The 20,918-nt window shown below is 40.8% G+C and overlaps 1 protein-coding gene across 1 annotated transcript in view; it reads right to left on the bottom strand.

Annotated features, from left to right (window-relative positions):
• mei4 (meiosis-specific, MEI4 homolog (S. cerevisiae)) overlaps positions 1–20,918 on the bottom strand; it is a 29,133-nt gene that overhangs the window by 7,984 nt on the left and 231 nt on the right. Inside the window, exons 2-4 of the mRNA XM_046873527.1 lie at positions 20,511–20,744; positions 18,358–18,836; positions 10,511–10,642 (exon numbers count right to left, since the gene is read on the bottom strand). Of these exons, the coding sequence (XP_046729483.1) occupies positions 10,511–10,642; positions 18,358–18,836; positions 20,511–20,744 (845 nt within the window). The remainder of the gene's footprint in view (positions 1–10,510; positions 10,643–18,357; positions 18,837–20,510; positions 20,745–20,918) is intronic.

Raw genomic sequence — 20,918 nt, 5'->3', positions numbered from 1 at the left:
TACACATCTTTATTACCTAAATAAAGATGGACTTTTTCCATTTATTTAATTGCATTTAATCAAGTTAATTTGTGCCTATTTATTCAATTACTCAATATAATAAAACATTGCATTTATTTGTTTTATTCCATTTTATTTGTAGATTTTTTTTATTGAGACCAAACAGGCGTTTTATTTCAAATTGTTAAGAAGAATCTAATCTGTTCAAAAATATTAATAACAATAAACAATGTAAAAGAAATTAAAAAATAAATAAAAAACAATTTTATGTTTCTTCATTCTTAACGTACTGTAATTAAACCAATGAATCGATTTAATTTGTGGCAATTACATTTTTAATTAATGAATATAATGAAAGTTTATTGCATTCTTGAGATTTATTTTTCTATTTTAATAAAAATTTTTATATGTTGACTTTTTTATGTCAACTGTTTAAATGTTGACGATCACAAATAATAATAATAAACGAAACAAATAATTAAATTAATTTATTAATTAAATGATAAAGCACCCTTTATATTTGCAGTTTATAAAGAATGGGGTGGAAAAACAAAAAGACCATTGAATGAGTAGCAGCTCTAATAGTCTTCTAATAGTGTTTGCAGCTGTGGTGAGCAGAAAACCATCTCAAAACACAATTCATGCCTTAGTCTGTATTGGGATTAAATACATCACACTGCAGCACAGCAGAATTCTTGATTCTGATGGAAAGAGTCTCAAGTGTCAGTCATGGGGTAAAAATTTCCCACACAGGAAAGTCTTCAGAACAGAAAACTTGGTGGCTTCAGAAAAGTTTCTGACAACATACACCCCTAGTCTTTTCTAACCTCCTAAATGAACTTTATTACCTCAAGGACCAAGATAATGAGATTAATCTTATGCTAAATGCGTAGGAATCCGATTCTTCATCTTCATTTGAAAATGGCGTCTTCAAAACTCAACTCGGTCACCTCGCGTTTGAAAACGAGCCGTTCCTCTGCGTTAGGTGTGGGACACATCATTTATTCATGAGGGGGAAAAGTAATACTTGCACAAAAAAAAAAAGGCAATATTAATGTAGATTGATCTGAAAATGAGGTTTTTTTCCTCCTAAGAGAATAAGTGAGCGATAGCAGAAATCTTGGCTACTCATCTTATTTTCAGTTTTTAGCCAAATACATTTGGGACCTTAAATTAAAAAAAATTTGAAAATAGTGGGAGAAAGCAAACAGAACGACTAATTAAATTTAGCAAATAAGTTGCGGGGCCGGTACACTAATTCTTTCTCTTTGGATATAGAAGATCGATGTTCTCATTGCAGAACTTAAAAAAAAAGATTATTGGAATTGATTTGTCATTGCCATGTGATGGAGGCGAATAGAAATTGGACATTGTGAGGAATTTAGGGAAAGTCGTTGTACAGTACATGTGGCACTGCTTTATTTTATTTCTAATAAAAGGAACGAAACGAACTAAACAACTTGTTCGTTTTGAAGAACGAGATTCAAAGAACCGAGTCGCTAAAACGATCCGATCTTCCCATCACTAATGCGCCTCATACCGTAAGTGGGAGTCATGTGATGGGATAAAAGAGTCGAGAGGTAAAAGACTCAGGACTTTAACTTCTTGGGGAGTCTAGTTGAACCTCAGGCTTGTGTTGGGGAAGCATAACAGCTCCGACCCGGTCAAGGTGGATTATATGCCGTGATCCTGAAGGTTGAAGGGAATCCGGGACACGGAGCAGATGCATCTCGAACAACGTGAGGATTAAACTTGTAGCGACAAACAGCCGATCACGAGTGTCTAAAGCTCGTAGCCAAAAAAGTATGTCATTTATTTTGCACTGGTTCTTTGATTATGCGACTAATTCGAGGTATAAAATAATAAAAAAGGAATTGTTACAGTAAAAAGGAGAGCCTCAGGTTAATGAGCCTGTATCGCTGACAGTGTGACAGCAGGTAGTTAACGTCGAGGACAGTAAAGCCGGTTTGAAACCCGGGGCGATAATTGCGCCGCTCCTCTGCAGTCACTGGGGCGCTCGCGACGCGATCCTATGCTAATCAGTGTTGCTTTTGAAAAGCAGCTGGAAGTAGCGGGAAGGCAATCAAGGGCGCGCGACGGATTTCGGATTTGAGATGCGCACAAAAGACGGCGACGCCAACGCGCGACGTTCCGACTCGTACGTTGTAGAAAAGCCTGACGCCACCACACGATACCACGCATGATCCGGATCGCTTGGAAATAGTGGCCGTTATTAACGCACATGCCAATAGTTTACTTATTTGCTCAAATAATTTTTCAACTGATTCATTTCCTTGTGTACATATTTGACTTATTTAAATCATCTGCCTACTTTTTTTATCTTGGGGAAAACGACGTCGCTGATTTAGCAATTTTTTTGCTTTTAGCGTGGATGCGAAAGGCGCGGAGGATATCGCTCAAGAAACCTGCTAATTTGGCACCGCGGTTGTCGGTAAGGGAGTCTCAAATGACAAACCAGTTTGTACATTGGCGTACTCGCCCCCTTTTATTTAAGAATGAAATTAAAACAAGTTATACGTTAATGCAAAACGAGGCAAATATCGTTTTGAAATTGCTACAGGCCTCAGCTTTCTGCGCTACATGATACATGATCACAGCCCTAAACTAGGGGATGGGGGGGATGGGGGTAAATATCAAAAAGCAAACAAACAAAGGCTTAAGGCTGTGTGATGTTCCCGGGAGTTTTTCGACTGAGTTGTAGTTTGAAGAAGACGGAAGGCTTTGCTGCAGCGCTCCGAGGCTTTTTCAACAGCTGTTAACAAGAAAATGCCAGACCTGCCCGTGGTGCACGCATTCGAATGAGGTTTTAACATCCAGCTGTTTTTATATGCCACGTGAAAGAGAGCATAAACAGAAACAGTTTGGATATCGAAAAAAAATTTTTTTTTATGTTTGCCTGCTAAGAAAACTTCACATGCACCACAGCGGATCATCCGTCTCCACACCCCCCGTCCTTTATATCTGCCTCTTTCACCCCAACTACCTGCATGTCTTCCTTCACCACATCCATAAACCTCCTCCATGGTCTTCTCTTTTCCTCCTTCCTGGTGGCTCCATCCTCAGCATTCTCCTACCGATATACCCCATGTCTCTTCTCTGCACATGTCCAAACTATCTCAAACACACCTCCCTCACCTTGTCTCCAAAACCTCCTACATGCGCTGTCCAGTGCTGATTAAGATACCCACAGGCTATACTCAGCCTGAGCAATTAAAATATTTCTAATATTTCCAATTTAAATATATACGTTTATTTCTATACCGTAATGCGTTTCAAGTTGCGTCATTCTTTTTTACCTACGCTAAATTACGACATTAAAAAAAACTAAATTCCAAGATCCCATGGTTTTTTTTTTTTCCGAAGCAAGGAGCGATTATCGGAGAATTATCTTCGGCCGCTTGCCGATTTCAGTTATCCTTTGTATCTTTCTTTCTGAACAGCATGAGAAGAGAGTGATAAGGCATTGGGGAAATATTCTAAGCTGTACAAAACGCTTGCGACTTTAATTATTCTTTTTTTCCCAATCAATTTCTGCATAGAAATTCATTAAAACAATTCTAATCGAATGAACCAGTTCACCATTAAATTACTGCAGAATATTTCGTGATTAAACAAGACTTGCCAGTCAGATGGCTACACGGAGGTGGTTCGCGGCCTTGTTAATTGACAGAATGGAGCAGAATCTCAAGTGCTGTATCCAGAACACTAATCTCTGTGACCTTTAATAGATTCCATCCTCGGAAGGAAAAAAAATGCAAATGGATTCACACCGTGTACCTGCATGCCATTCACATGTCCAGCTAAGCCTACCTTTGTGTAGCGTTCTCTCTTTTTTTCTCCAATCAGAACGATGCTCGGCTTGTCGGCTCGCTTGGCTCTTCGTTGAAAGTTCTCTCGGTGCCGCTGCCCTTTAATTACTTCCTCAAATCAAATTTTCTGCTTCATCCTCACTGCATGGTGACCCTGATATGACTAAGGGAGTTGAGGAAAAGACACAGAACTCCGGCTGTGTATGGACTGTATCGCTGTAAGATCGGAAAGTGAGTCGTGGGACAGGATCTTTATCAGGGGCCAACATGAAGGGTGGGGAGCGACGCCGACCTGAGCCTGGTTTAGAGAACATGCCTTTAAGAGAAGAGGCTGAATGGAAGCCATTGCAGGACTGTTGGGTAGTGTTTACACAACCTGTATTTATTTTCTTTATGTTGTTTCTATTTATTTCGCTTCACGCCTACTTTAGAGCATGAAAGCTAACGGTTGGTTATACGAGCTGTTGCCGTTCTGACACGCTACAATACTGGGGCAGTGGATTATTAGATTTTATTACTTTTTTATTTTTAACCATGTCAGCAAATGACCTTGTGGTTCCCCTCTAGGATTTATTTTTTGCAGCTTTAATGACTGGCCTGCATCATCTGTACCATTAATTTGTTTATGCATCATGTTGTACATTCTCATGTCTCAATGTAGGTTGCTATGCGACTACGTACTGACATCATTACTGTGTGACATCTTGGAATGTTTGTTAAAGTCTCGGGTTCAATAAACGTCAGTGTCGCCTCGAACGCAGCTATTCGTGATCCTACGTTTCAAAGATAGGAGGTATCTACATGAATGAATAGCTATATACACAACCCGTTGCCCTTTTTTCCAACTTCGGTATCTCCTGAGCGACGAGCTCGGCATGCGTGATCGGCCTCGCGAAGAGCCGCAGTGTGAAACGCATTCAAGCTCGCTCATCCTTGACAGTCCTATCAGTTGCACTTTCCTCCTATTAAAAAATAAGAATGGAGGAAGTGTGTAATAGTTTACCAGCCATTAGTCAAGATGAGAAAAAAAAAAAGAGAGAGAGAGAGAGGGAGTTTCGAGCACAATAAGGGGGAGCCGGAGACGATGGGAGGGAGGGAGGGATTAGGCTTCGGCTACACTCCGGCGGCTGCTGAAGGAAAGGCCAGCGATGTTTGTAATGATGACTTAATTAATCCGTGGAGTTTGATAAATGTGTTCGCTGGCTGGGTTGTGAGCCGAGCAGAATCAAGCAACATGTTACGTTGTTCTCGCACATCTGTGGATGACCATCATAGCGAAAAGCTGCCGACCACCGACCAGCCCCGAAGTCATAAGTGTGAGGGATTCGGACAAGGGCCAGATCGTGGTACGATCATTGATGCACGTGGGAATCGAGGTTCAAGACCATTTAGAAGGGCTCGAGAACACACAAGTCAGCATGGCACTGTGTAGCTGCTGAATTCCCATTACGAGCGCATCATGAAGCAGTGGAGGAAGGTGGACTCATCAATGCATCAAGCGCTCTTTAACATTAAAAACGGCCCCAGGATACACCACGTAAAGAAGGCAAACTGATGGTGTGTTCTGCTGAGAAACCTTGTGTGTGGATGTTTATTTTATACGTACCACCAACCAATGGTGTGAAATTTTATGCTAATGATATACTGCTCTTCCAGCAGTATGGGCATCACTGTAACCGAGGCGGAAAAAACCCTGAGATTAAACCTGATGTTCTTTTCCTGCTCGGTCTCCAGGAAGATGCAGCTCTACCTCTGCCATGTAAATCTTTATTCTACTCTCAGGACACGATTTGGCCTCCGTAGCGTTGGTGATGCGTCGTATCGTAGCGGCGGTGCTGAGAGAAAGCGCCGAAACCAGGAGAAAATCGGTCAACGTAAAAATATTGGTCACCGTCTACTAGCGTTAGTATTGGGGAGGCGTTAGTATAGTTACTAGCGTTAGTATTGGGCAGGTGGTAGCTCAGTGGTTAAGGTATTCAACTCAGAAGGTCAGCATTTGAAATCCCAGCACCACCAAAACACCACTGCTGGGACCATGAGAAAGACCAGCGCATGTAGCAAATGCGTCCAAGTGATGCTTTTTGTTCAGGAAGCTTTTTATCAAGTAAATATCTGCCCATATGACCTACTTTATCATAAGCCACTTCCTTTCCGCACCCAAATCATGGGAAATTTGCACTTAAGCCACAAGCTCTCTGATGGTGTTATAATGCATTACGAAGCAGATGCAGATAAAAGTATAAATCGAGTGATAAACTGTCTGATATCCAGTTAGAACTTGAAGGCTTTAAAGCCTAACTGGGCTTCAAGCTGTCATGGCTGATCAGTAACTCCATCGATCACATCAGGTACAAGAGCAGCTAGCAGACGTTCAGAGCTGTGATTCTAGCTCATGTGTCGAAAAGAGTTTCACTTTGACAAGCTCGTGTCAGACTCACCAAAGCTCCGAGTCGAAGTGGTTACGTTGTTTTCGCCGTTATTTGATGTTCGCAATTAATCCGAACGGATGTTTGAAGAATTTAATGGCTCCTAGAGCCGGCTCTACTTTCAACACTGTGCACTGTATGTATCTCGCTGCAGAGATCTAGAAAGGGTCCAGGTTCAGAAAGTCAGATGAATATATGTGTGTAAAAACTTGTATAATGCTGTGTTACGTCCTAAGTAATAACCCTTTGAAATAATGGCTAATCGGCGGGAAAAAGGCTTCAATTTGCTAGGGATCATAAAGATTGGATTCTGGATCAACAGAAGGTCATGTGGCCTGATGAGTCCAGATTTTCCCTGTTCTAGAGTGATGGGCACATAAGGGTAAGAAGAGAGGCGGATGAACTGATGCACCCATCATGCCTACCGTACAAGCCTGTAGGGGGCAGCGCTGTGATCTGAGGTCGCTGCTGTTGGTCAGGTCTCGTTTCAGCAACGTTATGTGCCCTAAAAATGAGGTCAGCTGACCAGCTGAATATACTGAATGAACTGGTTATTCCATCAATGGATTTATTCTTTCCTGATGGCACGGGCAGATTCTAAGATAACAATGTCAGGATTCATCTGGCTCAAATTGTGAAAGAGCGGTTGAGGAGCATGAGACGTTATTGGCCACCACAGAGTTCAGACCTTAATCCCATTAGGAGTCTTCAGGATGATGCGGAAGATTTTGCGCATTTAAATGTAACGTAGAATTGAAAAATCGTTACAAAAATGAATTCTTTTATCTATTAAAAAATGTTTCAATGAGGCTCCAATTTGCACCTTTGAAAACAAACAAAAACACACATTTAATGATCAACACTGGTCTCTGTATACAAATCATTACTGAGAATTAAAGCACATGCTGTCCAACCTCTTACTTTATCTCCGAACGTCATTACCTGCCGTTCAACATCGTCTCCTCGTTAAATCGTTTGTCGCTGAGGCGGTTTGCGTGTTTTTATTTCTTGTGCGTTTCATCGTGTGCGACAGGGTGTCGGGGGAGGAGGAGGAGGAGGAGGCGGTCCGATCCGATAGGTAGAAAAACCCGGCGTAGAATCGGATACGTTAGGTAACTTGTTGCCCTAATGAGCACGTATATCTTTTCTCTCAAAGAAAATAACGATCCTCAGCCGGCATTTACGGTAGTGCCGTAGATCAGTTGCAACACAACGATGATGTATTGAATTATAAAATATTTGGATTAATATAATAATTATTATAGTAATATAATATCAATGTAAAGCCTGTAATATAAATTATAATTACCGCAAGTATTTGTAAATACCCAAGCGGGATATATATATCCGACCTCAATAAAATACTTTGATAATGCGTTTACATTTACAAAAAATAAAACGATCTAAACCTACATAACGATTCACATTTCCAGATTCATAATATTCAGGATAAATAAACTAGAACATAAATCAATGCGACATTTATGGCACTTAAAAACGCAGAGTTTAATGGCTCAGATCGGTGAAGTGTTGCGCTGATGGCTGACCTTCTGGAAATTTCTCTCGTCTGCTTAGATTGTCCCTGGAGCACAGCCAGAGTTACCATCAGGTCCTTGGTCACATCTCTAACCGATCACTACTTTGCTCGGTTTTGCTATGACTTAGCGCTCGGAAGGAGAACGAAGCCCCGTTTGCTCCGCACGTCTTCCGTTTATTAACGTCGGAAGCTACTGCGCTCTGGTGAACCTTCAAAAAAGCTTCAGAAACCATCCTGTCTTTGCGCTTTTCACACGTTTCTTTGGACTTCGTGGCTTGGATTTTGCTCTGATGTATATTTTCAGCTGATATTCAGGCCTTAACCATGGATTAAGGAGTGTCCTGCTTCTCAAATCAAGTCCAAACTGCCCAAATGTGCCACAGGGGGTCTCCAATCAACACGGGGAAACATCTCGAATATGATTTGGAGAAATGGGACGAAAAATGCTGGTTTCAATATGTTGCTTCTTGGTTTTTTTTTTCTTTCAAAAACCCCTTTGAACACAATTAAAAAAGAAATGACATCCGGAAACACCTGTAGTCAGTTTGAAATAGCAAAAAGAATCGCACAAAGGAGGTAGAAAAAAAAACGTGAGCCGTCTGCCGTGGTTTGCCGCGCGTCTGGACTCCGAAGGACGATGAAGCTTCGGAACGTGATTACGCAACATCTTGCTTTCACTGGTGTACTAAATGAGCTTGTGTGCTACAACTCAGCTCTCTAATCTCGTGCTACTGCAAATGTTTGCTCCCCAGGCGGGAACCCAAGCAAACATCAGCTCTGTCCTGAGGTATACATTTCCTCCTCGCGACATGCCCTGAAGCTCAAACCTTCACAGCCTCGTCAAGTAGCAAACATTAGCTCACACTTGGCTCGTCCTGAAGCACAGCTCAGGGATCAGAGATAGGACAGTGAATGAGAGATGGACGCCTCAGATGAAGTTGTCCAGGTGTCGTTAATTCCAGTCCTGGAAGGCTAGAATGAGGTCGTTTCCTGACTCGGAGAGAACTCACTAGTGACTTGGTGTGTTAATGAGAGGAAAAAAAAAAACAGCTAAATCACCAGTCTCATGCCCTTCAGGATACGAAACCGGATAAGTACAAGAAGCCTGATTTGATCTGTAACGAAGACAGATGGCGAATATTCAGCCTCTGATAGAGAGAGAGAGAGAGAGAGAGAGAGAGAGAGAGAGAGAGAGAGAGAGAGAGAGAATAGCGGAAAGCCTGTACCACAGTGGACGTTATTTCAGATTCGTTTCTTGGGGAAAAAAACACCACAAATCATTTTTAATAAAAAGTTCAAACGGTGGTCAAGGACTCCTCCAGGAACATGATGGAAAACAGATAAACGTGGTGGTTTACTATATTTGGCGCGATTATAAAATGATTGGGGCTGCTGGGAGGAAAAAAAAAAAAAGCATTCAGACATTTGACATGAGGACGAACATTTTGGACTAATCAACTTACAAGGGACCTCCTTTCGATCGCGGTTTTTAAATTGTTCCGAAGGGACGCCGATCAGGACTTATTGCACGAGGCCTTTCGGAATGAAATTTGGAGATTATTGAAATGTTCATCATTACTCCAAATGTTCTTTTTTGTTTTTTTTAAGCGGAGAGATTAAAATTTCCTTCTGCTACTGTACCTCATGGTATCTTCATTTAATGCCTCTGAACCTTTTTAAAAAAGACGCATTCCCAATCCATGATGCTCCTCGTACATTAATGGTGTTCCTGGGAGTATCAGTGTTCCTGAAAGTAAGAGAGAGTAGTGGTGTTCCTAAAAAGTAATGGAGTGTGATGGTTTTTCTGGAAAGAACAGTGTTTCTAAAGTTAGAGTCGTTCCTGAATGTAATGGAGTGTAATGGTGTTCCTGGAAAGAACAGTGTTCCTGAATGTAATGGAGAATAATAGTGTTCCTGGAAAAAACAGTGTTCCTGAAAGTAATGGAGAGTAATGGTGTTCCTGAATGTAATGGAGAGTAATGGTGTTCCTGACTGTAGGTGAGAGTAACAGTGTTCCTGAATGTAATGGAGAGTAATGGTGTTCCTGGAAAGAACAGTGTTCCTAAAAGCAAGCATGAGTAACAGTGTTCCTGGAAGTGATTGAGAGTAATGGTGTTCCTGAAAGTAATAGAGAGTAATGGTGTTCCTGTAAAAAAGAACAGTGTTCCTCTAAGTAATAGACAGTAATTCCTATTTCCTTGCGTTTTCACACTTCTTTCCCTGCTTCTGTTTGGCCACGACTTATATAAAAGCGCACGGCAGACTGGATGGACTTTAAGGGCGGAGCTTAAACTTTTTAATCCATTTTCAATCGTGGGACAAATTTTCAAACCGACTCGACTTCCTTTTATACATCGACATCAACGCTGAGGCAGAGCTGCTGCGGTCCGATTATTGTAGAAATCGCAAATTCAACCGATTAGTAATTTTATTTTTTTTTTTTAGGATAATTAACATTTTTATCGCTCAAATTGTAATCTATAAAAACTAAACCCATTTAGTTGCCATCAAAATGCAAATACAAATATATAAATAAAATAAAGAAATTTCAAACTGGAGATTATGGAGTTTTCATTATGTTTTAAAATACTTTTTTTTTTTTATATACATTGGAAACTGTCTTTTTTTTTTTTTTTGGCCCAAATCTTCTCCTCGCCCCTTCGCCATTTTTTTTTCTAATTTTCTAATCTAAACCCAGCACTCTAACGTGGTCTTACCTGACAGCCAGTCCAAAGGTGCTCAGCTAAGCGGACGATGCGGGTCAGGACGAGGTTAACCAGCGCAGCTCTGAGCGCGGTGGCGCCCCCTAGACAGATCAGGCACTCTGTCAGGTTGTCCTGCACTGCAACCTGCAGGGGAATGAAAAGAAATAAATTGAAAAAACGATGAGACCTTAATATTTTGCATACTGGACCCATAACAATAAATATCAATCGATTACGTCGGATTATTGCGCTATACAACCGGGTGCGTAAATATAGGCGCCCTGGCTGAATCGTTTCTGCCCGATGCATCACGTCGGTGATGAATGCCCGAGCGAAAGGGGCTACATTAGATTTTTTCCATGCATTTTAAAACAGGCGGCGGTCTCTCAGAGCTATAAGTTGCCTACGGCTCCATTCAGACGCGAGCTACGGGAGAGAACGGGCGAGGTTTTGCATTTTTAAAAAAAAACCCTTCAAAAGCTTTTTTGCGACCTGTAAATGCAGCGCGGTGCACCTGAGAGGCGATAAGATGACGTTCGGTTTCCTATTGAGAAACAGGGACGCATGATGACTGGGGAGGAGAGGAGCAGAAAAATAAATAAATACCGAGGTGAGTTTTAGAAGCGACACCGGCTTTTAAAGGTTACAGGCTTCTCAAGCACAAGAGGGCCCAAGCCACCCGCAGCCTTATAATGAGTGCTAATGGTAGTGAAGAGTTTTATTTATTTTTATTTTTTAAAATTATTTTGTTGTCAAATAAAAAAAATGTAATCAAATACGATGGAACTGCTAGCTCAACAAACCAACAACGTACTTAGCGGTCTGCCGATTAATCGTTTTTTGCGATTTATCAACACATATTTGATCGCTGGAACACACAATAATCTGTAGCGATATTTTTTCTGCTGTCATGAGAGCGGCCTCTAGAGGCAAATCATTGACATCACATGCTGTTTTGCGTGCTGCACGGAGAGCGCAATATTATAATAATTATTCATAAATAATTACATATATACTTATATTTAGTAATTCATATCATAAAATTCATAAAGAAAGTAAAAAAGAAAGAAAGAAAGGAGTGCATTAAACTGAAAAGAAAAAGAAAGAAAGAAAGAAAGAAAGAAAGAAAGAAAGAAAGAAAGAAAGAAAAGTAATAAAAAGGAAAAAGAAAGAAAGAAAGAAAGAAAGAAAGAAAGAAAGAAAGAAAGAAAGAAAGAAAGAAAGAAAGAAAGAAAGAAAGAAAGAAAGAACATCAACACACTGAAAAGAAAAAGAAAAGAAAGAAAGAATATGCTACTCGTTTGAGTTGTAGTACTCGAGTTCACACAGTAATGTGTAAATGAGTGGCGGTAAAGGAGGAGAAATGGATGGTGGGAGACGGAGGAAGGACACTGCTCTGTGCTTGTACCGGAAATCCTGCTACACCTATGTTCCTGTTTCAGAAGGAAGCACGTGAGGAATAAACGAATATAAATGGAAATGAGTCTAAACGCAACTTTAACCTGAACATGCGCAGCCTCATACATATGTGAGAGACAGAAGTGACCTTGTCACTCAAACACCAGCCTCGGCTCCCGGCACAGGAAGCAGCCACGGGGCGAGAATAAACAGCAGATTAACGCCGAGCAGCGTCGTACAGGAAAAAGCGTTTCCGCAACGAATTGGAAATGATTTTTCAAAAATCTGTAATTAAAAGACGGGCAAATCAGTGAGGCAGCCGGGCGCAGCGCTCGGGGGATAAAAGCGAAGTCTCGCGGATTACAGGCAGATGAAATGAAACGAGCGAGAGAAAAGATAATTTTATTATACGTTTCCAATCCTTCGCTCGTCGTCAGAGAACGGTGATGACGGTGAATTCTGATGGAAATGGAATTGACTCGCTATGAGATGGAGGAGAAAAAGGTTTCAGCAGCCTTTATTTAATCTGCCTGCTGTCGTTCCTGCACGGCCGTGTGGTAAATGTACGTAAGAATTTTGAAAATGAATCAAAAATAAATTAAAAAAAACACTGTAGCATGTAAAAATGCTCACGTCTCTACTGTACACGCTTAAAAACGTACGCCACTAAGCTTTAACACCGCTTTCAAACTGGATCACATGATCACCATCTTTTAAACTGAACGAGTCACATGACTGAACAATCCTGAAACTGACAATCAATAAACAAAACAAAAAAAACCTTAGAGACTGGTTTGCAGTGTACCTTTATGATGAATTGAAATGAAACGGCAAAAAATCAACTGTTAGGAAAAGTAGATTAGATATGCAGGAACACAGATGATCGATGATCTGGCAACCCGTGTACAGGCAGTGTTTTTACAGATATGCTCGTATTCACTACAATTAAAAACAAACAGAACGAGAGACGACCAAAACTCCGCTCGGGTTTCAGTGTAGCTTTACTGATAAACTCACATTTAGAAGACACAAACGTATAGACATTAATACATTCTGATTCTTTCAGTTATAGGAATTTATTATCGCTTTCTCTGTAAAGCTGCTTAAACATTATGAACATTGTTATAAGCAAAATACTAATATAAATAAATTAAAGCTGGAACTCTACTGTCATGCTACTTAATTCTACTCTAACTCTACTCTAACTTCACTCACTCTACTCTAACTCTACTCTAACTCTACTCTACTCTACTCTACTCTAACTCTACTCTTACTTAACTCCACTCTATCTCTACTCTAACTTCACTCACTCTACTCTAACTCTACTCTAACTCTACTCTTACTTAACTCCACTCTATCTCTACTCTAACTTCACTCACTCTACTCTAACTCTACTCTAACTCTACTCTTAACTCCACTCTATCTCTACTCTAACTTCACTCACTCTACTCTAACTCTACTCTAACTCTACTCTTACTTAACTCCACTCTATCTCTACTCTAACTTCACTCACTCTACTCTAACTCTCTAACTCTACTCTTACTTAACTCCACTCTATCTCTACTCTAACTTCACTCACTCTACTCTAATTCTACTCTAACTCTACTCTTACTTAACTCCACTCTAACTCTACTCTACTCTACTCTAACTCTCTAACTCTACTCTAACTCTACTCTTACTCTACTCTAACTCCACTCACTCCACTCTAACTCTACTCTTACTTAACTCACTCTACTCTAACTCCACTCTTACTTAACTCCACTCTAACTCTACTCCTACTCTACTCTAACTCCACTCACTCCACTCTAACTCTACTCTTACTTAACTCCACTCTAACGCTACTCTAACTCCACTCTAACTCTACTCTTACTTAACTCACTCTACTCTAACTCCACTCTTACTTAACTCCACTCTAACTCTACTCTTACTCTACTCTAACTCCACTCACTCCACTCTAACTCTACTCTTAACTCCACTCTAACTCTACTCTAACTCCACTCACTCTACTCTAACTCTACTCTAATTCTACTCTAACACTACTCTTACTTAACTCCACTCTAACGCCACTCTAACTCCACTCCAACTCCACTCTAACTCCACTCTGACTGAACTCACTCTATTCTAACTAACTTCTCTCGCTCTATTCTAATTCTACTCTAACTCTACTTTTACTGTACTCACTCCAACTCCACTCACTCTATTCTAACTTTACTCACTATTCTAACTCTACTCCAACTCCATTTACTCTATTCTAATTCCACTCTAACTTTACTCTTACTGTACTCACTCTACTATAACTCTACTTCTACTGCACTCACTAACTCCACTCACTATTCTAACTCTACTCTTACTGTACTTACTCTTCTAAATCCACTCACACTACTTACTGTACTCACTATACCAAATTTCCTCTTACCGTACTAACTCTATTCTAACTAACTGAACTCACTCTAATTACTGTTCTTACTCTATTCTAATTCTACTCTAACTCTACTTAATGTACTCTACTCACTCAACACTACTCCAACACTACCCTTACTATACTCACTTTATTCCAACTCTACTCTTACTCTACACTAACTCTCCTCTCACTTTACTAAACCTGCATTTCTATTCAGATTAACCTTTTCAAAAATAAATAAATAAAAAGGAAACCTCATTCACTACTCGGAGCTCAATTGAATCGCACCTCATTAACACTTCAAATTTCATCCAGCACACATCCAAAACCCAGAGACAACCTTGTTCCTGCTGAATGAGTAAGAATTCCCTGCTTCGGGTCAATTCCGTATTGTGTATGTTCATCACGCCTGCAGAGTCGTTTCTAATAGAAACCAGCAAGACTAATCTCAGAGCTCTTGATGAACACAAAGACATGCAGATCGGAGACTCTGGGAAACGACATGTCACGTTAAAAAAAAATTACAGTGCTACTGGAAGCGTGAAGCCATCCAGTCAGCTCTCGGGGAGCGTGCTTTATAAAAGCGCATTATTCGCTGCTCAGTTCGCTTCCCCGTGAGCATTCAGCCTCCACCTGAGCCAGCTCGGCACGCGGGGCTTCCAGGGTGCTTTGTTTTTCCCGGCTAAATCTCAGTGTAATTTGTCACATGAATAAATCCATGACTGGCAGTTATTATGGGAACGCTCCGATACACGCCGTGTGCCAATAAATCACAAGTGTACACTGGATTTCAGGAAGCTGTTGAGGTAAATGTGTCCTTAGGTCGATCTGATACTCTGTAAATTTAACGTCTGAATGGTGGTGATAACTGGGGAAGACATTTTATTTGTGTGCGATCGAACAGTTCATAAATTTATCGGACAAGTGAAGGCCACGGTGTGCTGAACAACCACATGACAAGAGTAGACAATGTGCTTTATTACATTTAGTCCTCATCTGCTGTTATATAATAATATTCCAGTCTTCTTCTGAGAAGATGTCCCACTAGATCTTGTGGAGATGTGTGCTCTTTCAGCCACAAGGATGTTAGTAAAGTAAACTTTACTAAAAAGAAAGAAAGAAAGAAAGAAAGAAAGAAAGAAAGAAAGAAAGAAAGAAAGAAAGAAGTGCATTAAACTGAAAAGAAAGAAAGAAAGAAAGAAAGAAAGAAAGAAGTGCATTAAACTGAAAAGAAAGAAGGAAAGAAAGAAAAGCATTACACTGAAAAGAAAGAAAGAAAGAAAGAAAGAAGTGAATTAAACTGAAAAGAAAGGAAGAAAGAAAGAAAGAGTTGCATTAAACTGAAAAGAAAGAAAAAGAAAGAAAGAAGTGCATTAAGCTGAAAAGAAAGAAAGAAAGAAAGAAAGAAAGAAAGAAAGAAAGAAAGAAAGAAAGAAAGAAAGAAAGAAAGAAAGAAATGCATTAAACTGAAAAGAAAGAAAGAAAGAAAGAAAGGCATTAAACTGAAAAGAAAGAAAGAAAGAAAGAAAGAAAGAAAGAAAGAAAGAAAGAAAGAAAGAAAGAAGTGCATTAAACTGAAAAGAAGAAAGAAAGAAAGAAAGAAAGAAAGAAAGAAAGAAAGAAAGAAAGAAAGAAAGAAAGAAAGAAAGAAGTGCATTAAACTGAAAAGAAAGAAGGAAAGAAAGAAAAGCATTACACTGAAAAGAAAGAAAGAAAGAAAGAAAGAAGTGAATTAAACTGAAAAGAAAGGAAGAAAGAAAGAAAGAAAGAAAGAAAGAGTTGCATTAAACTGAAAAGAAAGAAAAAGAAAGAAAGAAGTGCATTAAGCTGAAAAGAAAGAAAGAAAGAAAGAAAGAAAGAAAGAAAGAAAGAAAGAAAGAAAGAAAGAAATGCATTAAACTGAAAAGAAAGAAAGAAAGAAAGAAAGAAAGAAAGGCATTAAACTGAAAAGAAAGAAAGAAAGAAAGAAAGAAAGAAAGAAAGAAAGAAAGAAAGAAAGAAAGAAAGAAAGAAAGAAAGAAAGAAAGAAAGAAAAGTACATTAAACCTAAAAGAAAGAAAGAAAAAAAAAGTTAAAAAAAGAAAGAAAAAAGGAAAGAAAGACCTTGCATCAACACACTGTATAATGATGTTTCTAGCTAGAAATCAGTCCCGTGGTTTTCCTCCTGCCGTATAAAACGCTTGGGCACGGCGCCGGAGTCTTTCTGCGTCAGCTCTTAAACCGAATGCATGTGAAGAAAGGGTTTCAGGCGAGAGAGCTCTATGTTCTCATTGCGAAGTAAAAACATATACAAACCCAGGAACAGTAATCTGTCAAGAGCAGTGACCTGTCCATCAACAACGTGTGTTTGGACAATTGTGATTTGTGAAGGACAGATTCTTGTCTCCATGCTAATCAAAGTTGACTGGATATTCCTCTGCCCTGTCAACACGAGACAACCATCAACAAACAAGCTGCAGAAGCTCATTTAGGTGCAGATTTACTCTGATGCACGTTCCTGATTTTACTTCAGCGTGGTCTTCTCCGGTTCATCCTGTGCACTGGCCCATTTATCAACATCACCTGATTTACCAAAGACGTTACATGACGGGAAAAAACTAGATTGCTCGTGGGTTTTTTTTTTTTTTTTTAAACGTCTTTATTATTAGCATTTTTTTTATATACATTTGATGGCTGTTTAGTTTAAATTAATGAATTAAAAAATAATAAATGAATATATATTTATGTTACGGAAAACGAGGATTGCGTTCGGTACGCATCCGAAAGTTCCCCCTTACAAGTTGGATATTTTCGTTTTTTAATACCTGCATGGAAACTGCAGCGCTATGAGCAGCTTGACCTTATTTGGATGTCCCTGGGGAGCTAAAGAAAGAGCAATACAACATCTGAGTCTTCTGCAAACTACACGAAATGAGTCCACATGCGGTGCTACCTGGATAACGTGGAACGAAGAGCCTTCAAAAGCGAACTGTGTATTGTGTGGTGTATTGCTAAAGGGATCTTTCATATAGAGAATTGTTGATGCTTTAAAACGTGTATACTGAGGAGGACACACACGCTTGGACAGGAATATGATTTCTTGTGATCTACTGCAAAGGTCAACATGCTCTCAGGTCAGAGGAATCATTAGAGCCATCAAAAGCAGACAGAGATGAAGACAAAGCTACTTTCTGTCTACTGGAGGTGAAGCCATGATTATCTCCATCATAAAAAAAATAAAGAGGAGGGTGTGAAAGAGAAAGAGAGAGAGAGAGAGATGTACTGAGCAGAAGCAATTTATCTACCTTCTGGACAATCAAATCATTTATCCTGATATTTTATAATGAAAAAAAAACATGATCAGGAGAAAACCGATATGCCACAAGCGTCATTTGTAGCATATGATACAGAATGAGAGAGAACAGTATTTATGCTTCCAGCAAGAAACGTGTGGTTCTTCTCCAAACTGGTACCACATGATCATACACACAACTGTATAGGATTGCTTCATGAAGATATGTTTAACATGGGTTGGAGTGGAAGATCTCCGACTCGAGCTAGCAGCATCCCAAACTACAAACGTGTGTGCATGATGAGCTGAAGAACCTCCAAGGAACATATCTCCAGGGATAAGAGGTAGCCATCCTGCTCCATCCTGCTTTCTCCAAATAATTTAAATAATGTCCTGCAACAACATTAACTTATTCCAGAGTAGAACATTTGCCCACTTGTTCTCATGCCAGAGATATCAACGATTCAGATGTGAAAAGTCTGAATCACTGAAGGCGATGAGTCAGATCTCATAGATCAGATGCACTCAGACCTGTAAATCATCACCACATGGTGTCTGTTACACATAATTACCCCAGACTTTAGACCAGAACAAGTCATATAATCATATGAAGTGTCTTCTCAGCGTGTCACACATACAATACACTACCAAAAGTATGCGGACACCTGGTCATCAGCACGGCATGTGCTTTTTGAGCATCACATTTTGTCCATTATTGGCGTGTTGAACCGCTTGAACTCGCCAGCCAATCAGAATCGAGTATTCAGTCCAAGTACAAAAATGGCTTACCTTATTAAGCTGACTATTGTTCAGCAGAATCTCGAGCAGCTCGTCTAATAACTCTTCTGCTTTCTCCAAAGCGTCCCGCTTGCCGAATCCCCCCTTCAGAGCCAGCGCTACTAAACGTGAAGCCTGGACTAAAGGGCGCAGCTGAGAAACGTCTCCTTCTCCGCCGGCTCGGTGGGCCTCCACGATGGACTCGATCATGTTTACAGATGTGTCCTCGATCACCGCATCCCCTCTGTCCATGTGCATGTTCTTCCCCGTGCTGCGTAACGCGCACAGGTTCTGCAGAAACCGCATGTGTTTGGAGAGTGCGTGCCCCCAGGGGTCTCTGTCGAAGGACAAGTTGAAATGAATGGACCGTGGAGCGGCAGGGTCGGCAGGGTCGGGCGTTAGGGAAAGGGTCTGGGTGTCGCAGCCCGAGTCGTTTTCAGAATGCTGGGCCTCAGTGAGATCCTGGGACAAGAGCTTGAATACGTCATCACCTGGAAGAACAACAGGGTGAATATTGTACTGCGCACCATCAAAGCAGAGAGACTTGTTCATTAGAACGTGCAAAAATGTACTTTCCGTTACCACTTCTGTTACAGAAGCTATAAAAATTAGGTGATATCAAAAACGTTCAGTTAGTGGTGCTAATGAGGATATTCATATACAGCAGTTCTTTGTGTTAAAGGAGGATTTTTTTCATTGTAAATCAAGTTCTAGACGAGTGTATATTTGTTTTGGTGGAAGTAAATCTTTATACTTTGAAATAACCTCCTGCACTGAAACAAAAGGAGCATGAAGCAAAGACTAGATGTTTCCACAGACACTGTATGGACATATTGAGTTTGATGAAGGTGGACTTTTGCTTTAAATGGGACATGTACTTGAAGTGTACAAGAGGTGAACAGGAAGTGGACAGGCAGTGGACAGCGAGTGAACAGGAAGTGTGCAAGAGGTGAAGAGGGAGTGTACTGGTAATGAACAACAGGTATACAGGTAGTGTACAGGAAGTGTACAGAAAGTGTGCAAGAGGTGAACAGGTAGTGTACAGGAAGTGAACAGGGAGTAAACAAAGTGAACAGGAAGTGTACAGGGAGTGAACAGAGTGTGTACAGGGAGTGAACAGAGTGTGTACAGGGAGTGAACAGAGTGTGTACAGGGAGTGTACAGGGAGTGAACAGGGAGTGTACAGGGAGTAAACAAAGTGAACAGGAAGTGTACAGGGAGTGAACAGAGTGTGTACAGGGAGTGAACAGAGTGTGTACAGGGAGTGAACAGAGTGTGTACAGGGAGTGAACAGAGAGTGTACAGAAGGTGTACAGGGAGTGTACAGGGAGTAAACAGAGAGTGAACAGGAAGTGTAGAAAGTGAACAGGAAGTGTACAGGGAGTGAACAGAGTGTGTACAGGGAGTGAACAGGGAGTGTACAGGAAGTGTACAGAAGGTGTACAGGGAGTGTACAGGGAGTAAACAGAGAGTGAACAGGAAGTGTAGAAAGTGAACAGGAAGTGTACAGGGAGTGAACAGGGAGTGTACAGGAAGTGAACAGGAAGTGAACAGAGTGTACAGGAAGTGAACAGGAAGTGAACAGAGTGTACAGGAAGTGAACAGAGAGTGTACAGGAAGTGAACAGGGAGTGTACAGAGAGAGTGCAGGAAGTGAACAGATAGTGTACAGGAAGTGAACAGTGAGTGTACAGAGAGTGTACAGGAAGTGAACAGGGAGTGAACATGGAGTGTACAGGGAGTGAACAGGAGTGAACAGGGAGTGAACAGGGAGTATACAGGAGGTGAACAGGGAGTGTACAGGAAGTGAACAGGAAGTGAACAGAGTGTACAGGAAGTGAACAGGAAGTGAACAGAGTGTACAGGAAGTGAACAGAGAGTGTACAGGAAGTGAACAGGAGTGTACAGAGAGAGTGCAGGAAGTGAACAGATAGTGTACAGGAAGTGAACAGTGAGTGTACAGAGAGTGTACAGGAAGTGAACAGGGAGTGAACATGGAGTGTACAGGGAGTGAACAGGGAGTATACAGGAGGTGAACAGGGAGTGTACAGAGCGAGTACAGGGAGTGAACAGGGAGTGAACAGGAAGTGAACAGTGAGTGTACAGAGAGTGTACAGGAAGAACAGGGAGTGAACATGGAGTGTACAGGGAGTGAACATCACTCACCCTGAGAGCTTTCGGCGCCTTTCCTCTGCTTACTCAGCAGTTTAACGAGAAGCAGCTCCTGTCTGAGACTCAACACTTGATCTTGAAGTTCTTCTGCTTTTCTTTTCCAGGTTTCCTCCTGCTGTTTGAGTTTGGAGACCAGGTTTTCCGCATGTTCTCGGCCGCTCTGCCCCGCAGGTTTGCTCTTTATCACGGCGAGCGCCACGCCGAGCCTAGCTCTTCTGATGCTCCATGCTGTAACACACGGATAAAAACATTTCTCCTTTTATAAACAGTCACTCTGTTTACTTTATAAGCTGTTTATAAAACTGAATCTGAATAAAATGTTTGTGTGTGTGTTTGTTTCATGGGGATGAATTCCTGTCAGGGTCGCGAGCACGCGCGTTGTCTTGAAACATCCGGATGCAA

The sequence above is a fragment of the Silurus meridionalis genome, chromosome 18 (assembly GCF_014805685.1).
Source record: "Silurus meridionalis isolate SWU-2019-XX chromosome 18, ASM1480568v1, whole genome shotgun sequence".
NCBI classification, from domain to species: Eukaryota; Metazoa; Chordata; class Actinopteri; order Siluriformes; family Siluridae; genus Silurus; species Silurus meridionalis.
The sequence above is the reverse complement of the archived record's forward strand: the minus strand, read 5'-3'. Positions and strand labels throughout refer to the sequence as shown.